Source organism: Mytilus edulis, chromosome 7, assembly GCF_963676685.1.
Source record: "Mytilus edulis chromosome 7, xbMytEdul2.2, whole genome shotgun sequence".
NCBI lineage: Eukaryota > Metazoa > Mollusca > Bivalvia > Mytilida > Mytilidae > Mytilus > Mytilus edulis.
Window position 1 is genome coordinate 4,282,116 of NC_092350.1, and position 14,029 is coordinate 4,296,144.

Here is a 14,029-nt window from a genome sequence, read left to right on the forward strand (position 1 = left end):
AGACATGTTGTGATCATTGTTGATACATTGTGGAATGTGAAGGATAATATTGAGAGATGACGAGAAATAGAACAATACGGATATGGTAAATAACACTCGTAAAGTGCATCGTCTTCATTAAATCGAAATCTACAAATATATTGTGACAGGAATAGTGGTTCAAGTCCATAGTATGAAATCGCCGTTAATAAATCAGCTACAGCTAAACCTTGCATGAGGATTGTAGCAGGTGAACGCAAAGCTTTACGACAGAGTATAGTAAATATGACGATGTTCATTAGCATTGATATATAGGATATAACTGAACCGGCACGGTACATATCTAGTATATTCTTGTCCTCATCTACCACAAAACTATCTCCAAAACCAGCCATTATTTATATCGGATGATTTGCCTTGTAAATAAGAATGCACATCTATTTTCTTGCTCGGACATCAAAATTAAACATTTGACAAAGGATTAACAAATGAAAAGGTAAATAGGCACATCATAATTTCCAATAGTTCCAATTTCCATGACGATATAATACACATGAACACGTAGATATTTCGTCATCTGAGTCTTAGTAATCCATAGTTATTCTGGGCGGACGTTGTAATTAATACAGACGATTTACAGCTTTATTTCAAGTTCAGGAAAAAGATTCACAAATTGGAAGCGTTTATATTCATTTGATAATTTTTACTGGTTTAAAATTCTAAGTGACACACATATATCATTGAGATGACTTAATGCCATATTGCAGCATAATACCAACCACTAATATTAATATATGACAACTTATTTGTCCTTTTGTAAAATAACAATAATTTACCCATTGGTAAATGAAAATGACACTTAATTTTGTGTTTCCAAAACACTTTTTTTTATTTTATCTTCAACAGGAATGATCAAACCAAAACATTTTGAAAGATAGAGATGTATAAAACATAATCACGTGAAGATGTATAAAACATAATAACGTGAAAGTCATGTTACCAAACGGGTATCAAAGTCATCAAACAATAGCCAAATCCGTCTAATGATTGTTACATGAAATATCCATTGATGTAAATTTTGGACTATTTTAAATCTTGGTCTATTTCTGAAATAAACTTTTTACATACTTTTGATTTTTAACCCTGTATGCTAACATTGCACATGTGAAATTTAAAAATTGTTTGTATATACATTGAACGACAAATATATGTGAAGTATAAACTTTTCTGACGTCAGACACGCGAATCAATGAATGTGTTTGTAGATAGAAGATTTTGTGTTCTGTTAAATTGTTCCTTTTAAAATTGTTACACGATGATGACTGCTGTACCCATATTTTGACTATTTTACTTATTATGTCTTTTTAGTTCACGCATCGTTGTAAATATAACGGAATTTGATAAGACTGTAATCAAAGTGAGAGGTTTAGCGCTATAAATCCAGGTTTAATCCACCATTTTCTACATTTGAAAATGCCTGTACCAAGTCAGGAATATGACAGTTCTTGTCCATTCGTTTTTTATGTGTTTTGTCATTTAATTTTGCCATGTGATTATTGACTTTTCGATTAGATTTTCCTCTGAGTTCAGTATTTTTGTGATTATACTTTTTACATGACGGCATACAGTCAAATAAACAGGAAACAACAATCTTAAATTGCCTACTAGGTAATAGAAAATCTCTGAATCGGACCTCGCTCATCCGACATCAAGGATGTACTAAGGTGAGGTTTTGAAATAAGTGTCAAATGTTCGGACTCTTTGGTGTTTTCCATACGATACAAAGTAATATATTTTGTCCCATAACACATATTTATATTTTAACATAAGACTTAATAGCTCATAAAAGACCATTGACAAAATTTAAGCAGATTCTTGATTTTCTTTCTTTTGATTTGAGCCCAAAACAATACCAATGCAAATATAACGTAAAAGTCCGAGTGAGCCTTTTCCCGCCACATTTTATAAATCAAATATCTTGAAAAAGAAGCTCCATGACCTATCAATATTTTTAGCTTATTTTGATTCTTAACTAATACTCTTCCAGCTTAAAGTATCAATTTTGAATTCTTGATTTATTCAATTTTACCTTAGATCACCTAAGTACACCCTTAAGAGTATACGATACGATGAGCGTATCTACATTGTACATAGTTAATGTTGTAAACAGATACTCCCCTGTCCCAAATCAGGACCCTCTGGCCTTTGTTAGGCTTCTATGATTTTTAATTTTAGTTTCCTGTGTATAATTCCGAGTTTAGTATGACGTCCATTTTCACTGTACTATCATACATTTTTATAACGCCTCCGGGTGCAGGAGTTACTCGCTACCTTGAAGACCCATTGGTGGCCTTCGGCTGTTGTCTGCTTTATGGTCGGGTTGTTGTCACTTTGACACATTCCCCATTTCCTTTCTCAATTTTACTATTTTAGAGTTTGTTTTCGGAAAAGTCTTTATTTTAAGAAATTATTTTTATTATGTACTACAGATCTGGTACTCTCTGTAAAGTCAAACTTGTAATGTTCAACTAAGGTCAATAACGTACAGAACTTATTAAATATTTATTTTTACTTGAGAACGACTGTAAACTGCTTCCTTGATTGTAACATGAAATAGACATTGCTGTGCAGTTACATGACGACATACAGTTATAAAAATACGAACACCTAGCCTACAAGGTATTATAAAACTTGACTTCTCTCATTCAACATTGATATGTGCTGAAGACGAGTGTCCATGTAGACTTGTATGTGAATTGATACAACTTGAAATATTGGAAGTGTAAGGTTCTCTACAATTACCAAACACTCTTGTGTTACTTGCTGAGGGGCATCATTTTACAATACTGCAAATATGAGCAACATTTAATGTCATTTTGCAGATATTGGTTTATTTGCTCAACCTGTTAGGTAAACTAAAACATAAAACTCAAATTGACGGTATGTTAAATTTTGTTGGATTTTTAATGTTTTTTTTAAATCTTTTTATGTACATGTGTTCGTTTGTTTAGATATTTAAATCATACAAATTTACGCTGTGATGACTCAATATTTTCAAGGAACTGTTTTAACAAGGATGATCCTTTTGTGAAACTGATCATTCGTATTAGTGTACATTGACAAACCGTGAAGTAATCAAATCTTTGACCAAGAGTAGTCCTTATTTTAGTAAAGCATATGACAGATTGATAAAACTACTTTTTAAAATATAAAATTAATTTATATGACAACGTATGTGTCCTTTTTCAAAATGGTAATGTTTACCCATTAGTAAATAAAAATGACACTTTATTTATTTTGTGTCTCTGATGCACATTTTTGATTTTATCTACTACAGGAACGCTTGGGATTTTTTAAAACCTTAACAAATGAAAGGTCATGTTACCAAGGGTGTACATGTATACATCATAGCACAGTTCGTCAAATTAGTAATATTGTAACATAAAATAGCCATTGTTGTTAATTGAAATGATGGCATAGAACCAGGATCACCCCTTCAATGGGGATATCTACCTTGTTAATAGATTTTGAGTTTTCAGAAGAGTCTTCGTAATATATATATATATATATATATAACATATTTTGGTACTTTTGTAAAATTGTGTTTATGATATATCATGTACCTTCAAATTGCATGACATTGTTAAGAGGAACCAGTTCTGACAAGTTTCATTAATGCATTCTGATATATTTCGTATTTCAGATTGAATATTCTCTGTAAAGTCAAGATGATGTACAGCTCAGGAAAACGTCGTACAGTACTCACAGGAATGCATGAGATATCGCTTATAAGATTCTGAAATTTGTTTACAGTACATTTTATTTGAGAAACGACTGTAAATTTCCTCCATGATCGTAAATGCAATATACATTGCTGTGCATTTACATGACGACATACAGTCATAGGAACAACTATCCCGAATTTGTCTACTGGGTAATAAAAAAAATCAGAATATATCGTTTTAATCCGACATTAATGCATGCTGCAGATGCGCATTCACATGAATGAATAAAAACACAGCAACGCTTATTCAACATTTGCCTCAAATTTAAAACATGGCATATTGAAAGTGAAAGGCTCTCTGCAAGTCAAAAAACTTATGCAAAAACCTTTTATTTCTATCAAAACTCATGTTACCACTTAAGAAATTTCGAATTACGGTAATTCATTCAAAAACATATTATTTACCCAGGATGAGATGTTGGCGAATCAAATTTCCTTCATAGCTTCAATAAACATTAAATTAAATAGCGAATCGGGGGACATACCTTGTTTTTGTTGAATACCTAGCCTTCATATAATAATGTAAAAAAAACGGTGCATTGCCGGCTCATCTATATATTCGACGAAAGAATTGTCAATAAGCTTGGTAAAGATTCTATAAACAGTGAAAAAAGGGTATACAGAAATATTGTGAAACTGTTTACTCGCGTAGTGGTATTAACCATATGCTGATTCCATAATAACACTTAAGTATATCTCCATCTTTCTCTGAAATTAGTTCTATCAAAACTTTTGATTTTTTAACCGTGTATACCACCAATCCCTATATGAAATTGAAAACGCGTCTAAAAGAAATACACAACAATGCTTTCAACATATGAATGGAAGCATACGCCTTAAATTTATAACTTTGTGCCACAATCCGGCATATTCTACTAATAGTGAAAAAGGAAAAAAAAATTATTGTAACAAGTGATCAGTATGTTAGAGTTTCTTATTGTTATCATACTTAATGAATTTGGAGGTCGCCTTCTTCAACAAATTTTTGATATTCTTGCGGGAACGAACTGTGCGCCTCTCCGTACCGAACACTTCTTATTTTCATATGAGTCGGAGTTCCTCCAGCCACTTGTCAAAAACAAAAATAAATCAAAGAAGTCAGATCATGAATGGGTTCCATTCAATTATTTTCCAGATCTAGAGAATCAAAGAATCATCAGACATTGCTTGATTTGACCCATTTTTGACTTGTACTTCGATTTTCACATAAGCGGTCACCTAAGTACAATTTCACCTACCTTAGTAGTAAAATATTAAATACCTTGTTTATAAATATTCAGTATTAACTTCACCAATCATACACTGCGGTCTTTAAGTATAGATTCTATGTACTGACGTTGTTTATAATCTTAATAACGTGTTATCGTATGCTTGTATTTGTCTTTGTGAATAATAACTTTAACCGTTTATTCACATCTGGTAGGATCAATTTTACGTGGCTCCGTACTGATACATCCCGTCATTGTGTAATTGTTCTATGGTATTTTTTTGGTTTTTGTATTCTTGTCTTTCTTTTGTTCACATCTTAGTTTTTTACAGTGATTAAGTTTATTACACAATGACGACTGTTGTGTCTCTATTTGTTACATTGTTATCTACTCTGTCTGTTTGTTTTGTTCACACATCGTTGTCAATGTAATGACATTTGATGCGATTGTAATACAAGTAAGATGTTTAGCGAGCTTTACAACCACAATTTTACTCCATACGGTAATGCCCGGAATGTTATAGTTGTGTTCCATTTGTATGATGTGAGAGAACCTTTGGTTTGTTTTCCTATTTGCTTAGGGACTATCTGTTTAGCATTTTCGTCGGAGTTCGGTAATTTTGATATTTTACTTTTTTCTGCCCTATCGTTTCCCGAAAGAAGAACCGACTGAATGAGTCATTTGCTTATAGGTATGGGTAAATCACTTGCCAATAAAAGTTAAAACAACAGGGGATCATTTAATCATTAAAGCCATACTCTGTAAATATCAGTAAAATAAAATCTCTTATTCTCTATATAACATTATGTTTAAAGCTTCCTGCCGTGAACACTTACAGTTACTCTTCCTCTTATTTAACAAATGAAATACACGATAACACATTATTCATAAAGTCACTGAAGTTTTAGGTCGACATGTAATAACTACACTATAAATATATTTAAAAATTAAATCAAACATCGTAAAATACGTTAGTACTTGAATGATTGCAATCATAACACTTTTGAATTAAATAATGTATACTATATGTTTGGTTCAATTGAAATTGTATTATTGGTCTCGATACTTCAAAAGGTTCAGTTAAATCATCAATCGCTCGCCTGAAAATCGGCATTCTTATCCGCTATAGCACCCAGTAAAGCTAGCCATGGATCGATAAGAAACTATGAATTCTTCTGGAAAATCTCCCGACCAACATTTCCAATAATTTATAAATGACGAAGCATTATACATGTAGTTTTAGAGGGGGAGAATTTAAAAAGCTGGACGAATTAGTATTAAAAATTGCCTCTGACGGTACTGTTCTATATTTTATCAGAACGAAGCAAAGAAAATGTAGATACTCGTCCTTTATTTTTGTCTGCAAAGTTTGGTTCAATTTGATCCAGACGTTTTAGCATGTGAGGAAAAGTATAATATCAACAATGCCGAACTCCGAGGAAAATTAAAAACGGAAAGTTCCTCATCAAAATTCGAAATCAAAAGCTCAAACACATCAATCAAGTGGATAACAAGTGTCATATTAATGACTTGGTACATGCAGTTTCTTATGTAGTTTCACTTGTAAGACAATCTCGTAATATGATTTCCTATTGAAATATTAGTGCAACTGGACCCACCAAGATTACCAACCGACGCAGCTTGATAAGAACGATATGATGATTGTTTTAAGGAATTTCCCAATAATCAATCATATAAATTTTGAAACGATTTCGCCTTTCAGTTTCTTCGGAGAAAAAAATGATTAATGAGACCTGGTCGTAGACGGTTCTCTAAACAATACTCCTTCAAAATAAGGTTCAGTTGAACCGGGAATTTTCAAAGTAGTCTAGACCACAAACTAAAGCTTTCCGGAAAATAAAATGTTACTATTGCCAAAATTGAGGTCAAGATAATTGTCACTTTAATTGTTTGAAAGTTTTGGTCCTTGCGATATTGACAAATGCCGGTACCCTATACAATTATGGCCCGTATTAAAGGTGAATATCAAAAATTGACAACACGAGAAGGTTATTATACTTTGCGCTGGCCCTCAGTGAAATAACCTTTTAGGGTTGACAAATTTGAATAGTAATCGCTTCTAAGTTTGTTTTATTATACCGAACCAACAATGAAAAAGCCTTTGGAATCATCGAAAAGAACTGACCTTACTTTCGTGAAAAAAATCACAAGCTGACATTCGAAAATACATTAGTGTCTTAGAATTTCTGGCATGTTCAACAAAAGCAGCATCTTTTTGTAAAATATTGATGGCCCTGAAAAAGGGCGGTTTCTAAATAAGACATATCAATGGTACTTTTAAAGCCTTATTTCCTCGATGGGCTTCTTGAAAAATAGTTATCAAAGGTACCAGGATTATAATTTAAAACGCCAGACGCGCCTTTCGTCTACATAAGACTCATCAGTGACGCTCATATCAAAATAGTTAAAAAGCCAAACAAGTACAAAGTTAATGAGCATTGAGGACCCAAAATTCCAAAAAGTTGTGTCAAACATGGCTAAGGTAATCTACTCCTGGGATAAGAAAATCCTTAGTATATCGAAAATTCAAAGTTTTGTAAACAGGAAATTTATAAAAATTACCATATAAATTAAATTGATATTCATGTCAACACCGAATTGCCGACTACTGGGCTGGTGATACCCTTGGGGATGAAACGTCCACCAGCAGTGGCATCGACCCAGTGGTGTTAAATAGTTATTAAAGGTACCAGGATTATGATTTAATACGCCAGACGCGCGTTTCGTCTACATAAGACTCATCAGTGACGCTCATATTAAAATAGTTAAAAAGCCAAACAAGTACAAAGTTGAAGAGCATTGAGGACCCAAAATTCCAAAAGGTTGTGTCAAATACGGCTAAGGTAATCTACTCCTGGGATAAGAAAATCCTTAGTTTTTCGACAAAGTTTTGTAAACAGGAAATTTAAAAAATGACCATATAATTAATATTCATGTCAACACCGAAATACTGACTACTGGGCTGGTGATACCCTCGGGGACAAAATGTTCACCAGCAGTGGTATCGACCCAGTGGTGTAAAATAGTTATCAAAGGTACCAGGATTATAATTTAATACGCCAGACGCGCGTTTCGTCTACACAGGACTCATCAGTGACGCTCATATGTAACATGGACGTTGCCATTTTATCATTTTAAGTCTATGACGTAAATATCTTGACAGATAACTCGTGTACAAATCTAGTAACTGAAAATTTATTCGCCAGTGAATGATAGGGTTATTGACCGCTGGTATAATTTTTTAAGGGTTATTTGTCCATTCTTTCAATTTGATGGGACAAAAATGATTGAATTATTCAATGTCACATGATAACGTGTTACCCAATGCAATTGTTTGTTATATATGTAAGGTATAAAATGAGAAATGTTAGAAATCCGGTATGCTGTCGATCCGACAGCTTCTGGTTAAACTATTCATCAAACTTTATATGTATTAACAGTATATATGATAGCTCTATAAGGACACGCTTAAATCAGAATCAGATCGCATCAATTTTTATTGTTTAATGTAAAGGAAAGGATATAGTGAATAAATCTACGAACAATGATTTAGTGTTAAGAGTCTTGACCAACTGGAAAAAATGAGATATTGGCAGATGTGTCTTACGTCATTTGGAATAAAACGGAACGTAAAGTACCTCGCAATGTATGGAAGGGAATATCCGCCATAATTATACAATTCTTAATTTGTGAAATGCAATTTCTTAATTCGTAACATACAATTTCTTAATTTGTAAAATGTAATTTCTTAAATGGTAACATGGTTTTTTTATCCGTTACATGAATTTCTACATTTCTTGATTGATGAAATGTAAATTCTTATTGTGGACATACAATTTCTTAACTTGTTAACGTTTTTTCTTCATTCGTAACATGAATTTCTACATTCCCTATGTTTGTGAAATGTAGTTACTTTGTTTGAGTTACGTGTTGTGAAATCGCGTCAGTGTGCTTGTTACCAGCCAATGAGAAGTCCCCTTCCAAAGCAAAGAACCCCCGAGTTTTAGCAAATCACATGTAACAATGTACTAGTGTTTCTAATTTTCTTTTATTTTGAATTGCCTGTTCAAAACATGACATATACCCCTCTTTTCCCCGAAACTCCCCTTTGTAATATAACCATCTGAATTTCAAGCATAAACTGCTTGTAAAGTATATATTTGTTATAAAATAATAAACACTAAATTCAAAAGCAAACTTCAATCAATATCATTAAAACATGGTACATTGGCATATTGCATGTGAACTTTTGTGAATCAGAACAGTGTACAAACATCATGAAACTATTAAATGTCAGTTGATTAATTTGTTATCCCAAAAGTATGTTTTTTATCAATAAAACATGTATATAATGTCATCAGCCTACATTCGATGAATCAAATTAGTATTATTCGTTTGTTCTTTTTGGTTGCTTCGGGCTTTGTCATCCCGGGTAATTTTGTGACTTGCCAAAGTGTATTGGTTTTGTTCGTGGTCCTTTGGTCTTTCGGTTGTTTCATTTGCCATCATACTTCTTTATTAAATTCAAAATCTGCAAACGATGTAATATTACCAGTTTTATAACCTGAACGTTTCAATGATCCTATTAGGATTGGGAAATATTTTGTAAGAAAAAAGGGCGTCAATTGTAGTATTTACATTGTTGATATTTATCAGTTCAAGTTTGTTTACGTTAATTAGCTGTCGGTACTATAACTGTATGCATCGCCGGATGCAGTGACATGAGTTATGACTTTATCTTAGATTCCCACGATATGTATTTCTCCTTAATGATCTTTAATGCTTGTTATAAAATCATGTGTATTGCTGTAGATGCTAGTTAGTTTATATTAAACCATGTAACCATAAAGTCGTATGTTTATTCCAAGGTGCCTTGGGCGCGTACACTACAATTTGGCGACGAGGAAAATGTATTTTTGTAAATGGATTTAGAATCCGGGAATTATTGTTTAGATATCTTATTCGATGAACGTGATTACGAAATTATTATGGCAAAATTACTGGATTTACCAACTGTGCAATCTTTTGATTGTAACGGAGAACAATCTTCACTTTCGCAAAGATGGACAAAATGGAAGAAAAGTTTCGAATATTATATGACCGCATCAGGTGTATCCGAGGGAGCACAGAAACGAGCCTTACTTTTACATTTAATTGGATAAGATGCACAAGACATTTTTGAGACATTCACTGAAACAGGAGATACATTTGAAGATGCCGTGGCAAAGTTCGACCAATATTTTCTCCGAAGAAAAATCAGCCGGTAGAAAGACACGTATTTCGTAAATGTAAGCAGAACGAAAACGAGTCGATTGACAATTACGTTACAAGACTTAAAAACTTAGCAAAAACTTGTGACTTTGGAATAATGCTTAACGATGCCATTCGAGACCAGGTTGTCGACATGTGCTATTCTACAAAATTAAGACGCCGACTTTTGCGTGAAAAGGATTTGACACTTGAAAAAGTCCAAGACATAGCGAGAGCAAGTGAAGCAGCAGATCAGCATTCCGCACAATTTGAGGAAGTTCACATAAACAGAGTTCAAGTTAAACGCGACTTTAATCCAGCGAGACACCAGAGACATGACTATAATAATCACTCTAAAAGAAAAGATATCGAGGGCCATCGATGTGGCTGTACGGGGCATATAGCTAGAGAATGTACAGTTGCCATGGATAAGATGTGTCACAAATGTGGCAAGAAAGGACACTTTGCAAAGAAATGTAAGAGCAAGAAGACAACAAAGGAACAAGGAACGTTTTACAAGAAGGAAAAAATTAGATACATGGAAGAAGAAAGTTCCGACGATTCAGAAGAATATGTATTCGCGATTGATCGATCCTCCGAAAAAAGGATTACTTTGAAAATAGGAGATGTTGTTATTCCATTCTTAGTTGATTCTGGAGCTACGTGTAATATCATAAATAGTGAAATAATGAGCAAATTAAAGAAATATGGTGTCAATATAATTCCGATTCAGAAGCAGTTATATGCATATTAATCCGTTAATTTTCAATAGCAAGATTAGATCTGATATAACATGTGAAGAATCAAGAAAGTGTGTTAAACCCGATTTCATGGTAATTGAAGGTAATCATACACCCCTGCTGGGTCGTAGTACAGCAAGTGAATTAGGAATTTTATTGATCGGTCCATCTGTAAATATGATCAATACACAAGGTGATATAAGGTCACAGTATTCTGATTTATTTTGTGGATTAGGAAAATTGAAGGATTACCAATTGAAAATTTACATAGATAAAAATGTTAAACCAATTGCACAACCAACTCGAAGATTACCGTTTAATATCCGAAAATCAGTGGAAGAGAAATTATGCGAGCTAGAAGAAATGGATGTAATTGAGCGTGTTGAAGGTCCGACAGAATGGGTGTCCCCATTAGTAGTAGTTCCGAAACGTAACTCGGAAATTAGAATTTGTGTTGATATGAGGCGAGCTAATGAAGCCGTAAAACGTTCGAGACACCCAATTCCTACAGTGGATGAAATTTTACAAGAGCTAAACGGAGCTAAGGTGTATTCTAAAATTGATTTAAGGATGGGTTTTCATCAAGTAGAACTGGAACCCGAATCCAGAAATATAACCACATTCACTACTCATGTTGGATTATTTCGTTATAAGCGATTAATGTTCGGAATATCGTGTGCACCAGAAATGTACCAACAATGCATAAAAATGGCTTTAGAAGGTTGTGTCGGACAACGAAACATATCAGATGATATAATTGTATACGGATGCACCCAAGAGGAACATGACGAGCGTTTGAAGAGAGTTTTGGACCGAATGCGCGAAAAGGGACTAAGACTTAATAAAGACAAATGTAGGTTCAATATGGACAAAATGACATTTATGGGACATGTACTTTCAGCAAAAGGAATCAGTCCAGAAAAGTCCAAAGTCGAAGCCGTAACAAGTGCGAGAAATCCGAAAACCGCATCAGAGGTGAGAAGTTTCCTAGGACTTGTAAATTATTGTGGTCGCTATATACCAGATTTCTCGACAGTTTCAGCACCTCTCCGAGAGCTAACGAGAGCAAAAACTAAATGGATATGGTCAAGTAGACACAAAGACGCGTTTGATGAACTGAAAAGGTTGTTAGCAAGTGCAAAAACGCTAGCATATTATAATAGTAACGCAGAAACACACGTAATAGTAGATGCAAGCCCTGTGGGACTTGGAGCTATTTTGAGCCAGAAACAAAGTGATGGGAACTTTAGACCTGTTACTTTTGCGAGTAGAACACTGACCGATGTAGAACAACGGTATTCGCAAACTGAGCGCGAAGCCCTTGCTGTTGTATGGGGATGTGAACGGTTTCATTTATACTTGTATGGGAAGGAATTTATTTTAGTAACCGACCACAAACCGTTAGAGGTAATCTATTCCCCGAAATTTAAACCACCAGCACGTATTGAAAGATGGGCGATGCGGTTACAGCCTTATACGTTTAAGGTTAAGTATAAACCAGGACCGCAAAATGCAGCAGACTGCCTTTCCAGATTATCGCAGGTTCGAGATGAGACTACTGGAAGAAATATCGCAGAGGAGTATGCATATTTCGTAGCGAAAAACGCAGTTCCGAACGCGATGACATTTAAAATGATTAAAGATTCAGCACATTTGGATAAAGACATCAAACAGATTTTGAATGGGAAAATTTCAAAGTCAAACGATCTTTTCCGTTTCCGAGAAGAGTTATCAGTTGTTAATGGTGTACTTCTAAAGGGTTCAAGAATCGTTATACCTGATAAACTTAGAAATCAAACGTTACAATTAGCACACGAGGGTCATCAAGGTATTGTTAAAACAAAATTAAGACTACGTGAAAAAGTATGGTGGCCAGGAATTGATCAAGATGCTGAAAATCTAGTAAAATCGTGCCGAGCGTGCCAAGTCGTAGGACCCGTGCCGAAACAAGAACCTATTAAAAGAACACAGTTGCCAGACGGACCGTGGCAAGACTTGTGTGCCGATCTTATAGGACCATTTCCAACAGGTGAATATGTGTTTGTCGTAGTGGATTATTACTCCAGGTGGCAAGAAGTAGCGATACTTAAGTCAATAACAACCGATAAAATTATCCGTTCGCTTGATATGATGTTTTCTCATCACGGAATTCCAATATCTTTGAAAACGGACAATGGACCCCAATTCACATCAAAGGAATTCTATAATTATTTGAGCGAAAACGGTGTCAAACATAACCGAAGCACACCATATTGGCCTCAAGCCAATGGTGAAGTTGAACGACAAAACAGAACTTTACTAAAAGCATTTCGAACAGCTAATGCCGAAAATCGAGACTGGAGAAAAGAAATTCCGAAATTTCTATTAGCCTACCGCAGTACTCCGCATAGCACTACTGGGAAAAGTCCTGCAGAACTCCTATTCAATAGGAAAATTCGTACAAAACTACCCGAGATTAATGCGGAGAATGAAAAAGATGACGCAGATACGCGAAGAAAAGACTTTGAAATGAAAGAAAAGGGAAAAATATATGCCGATCAGAAAAGAAAAACGCGAGAATCAGACATTGACGTTGGAGATATAGTGTTACAAAAACAGACTAAAACCAACAAACTGTCAACAACATTCGAACACGATCCGTATTATGTTGTCAAGAGAGAAGGATCTCGTCTTACCTTAAAGAACAATGAAGGAACCATTTCTCAAAGAAACAGTTCATTTGTTAAAAAGTTTAACGGACAAATAAACGAAGAAGAAACTTTGGTGAACGAAAACATTGACACTAATATTGAAGAGACAAATGAAAATGAACATACAGATCCAGAAGTTAACCTTCGTGAGGATTCATTGATACCGTCAAGACCAAAACGTAATCAAAAGTTACCAGAACGTTTTAAAGATTATGTGATGAACTAAAACTGTAAATGTTCGCTATAGACTGTAAATATTTAGTATAATCATGTAGGGTTTCATTAGATTATTTTCACACATTTTACAGAAAATTTCTTTAGATCAAATAAGTTCTTAATTTCGCTTAGTGTTTATTT

General features: G+C 34.1%; 1 protein-coding gene across 1 annotated transcript; it reads left to right on the plus strand.

Annotated features, from left to right (window-relative positions):
• The first annotated feature begins 10,360 nt into the window (after positions 1-10,360).
• LOC139482604 (uncharacterized) lies at positions 10,361-10,996 on the plus strand. The gene has a single exon (XM_071266517.1). The coding sequence runs from the start codon at positions 10,361-10,363 to the stop codon at positions 10,994-10,996; it is 636 nt and encodes a 211-aa protein (XP_071122618.1).
• The last annotated feature ends 3,033 nt before the right edge of the window (positions 10,997-14,029 follow it).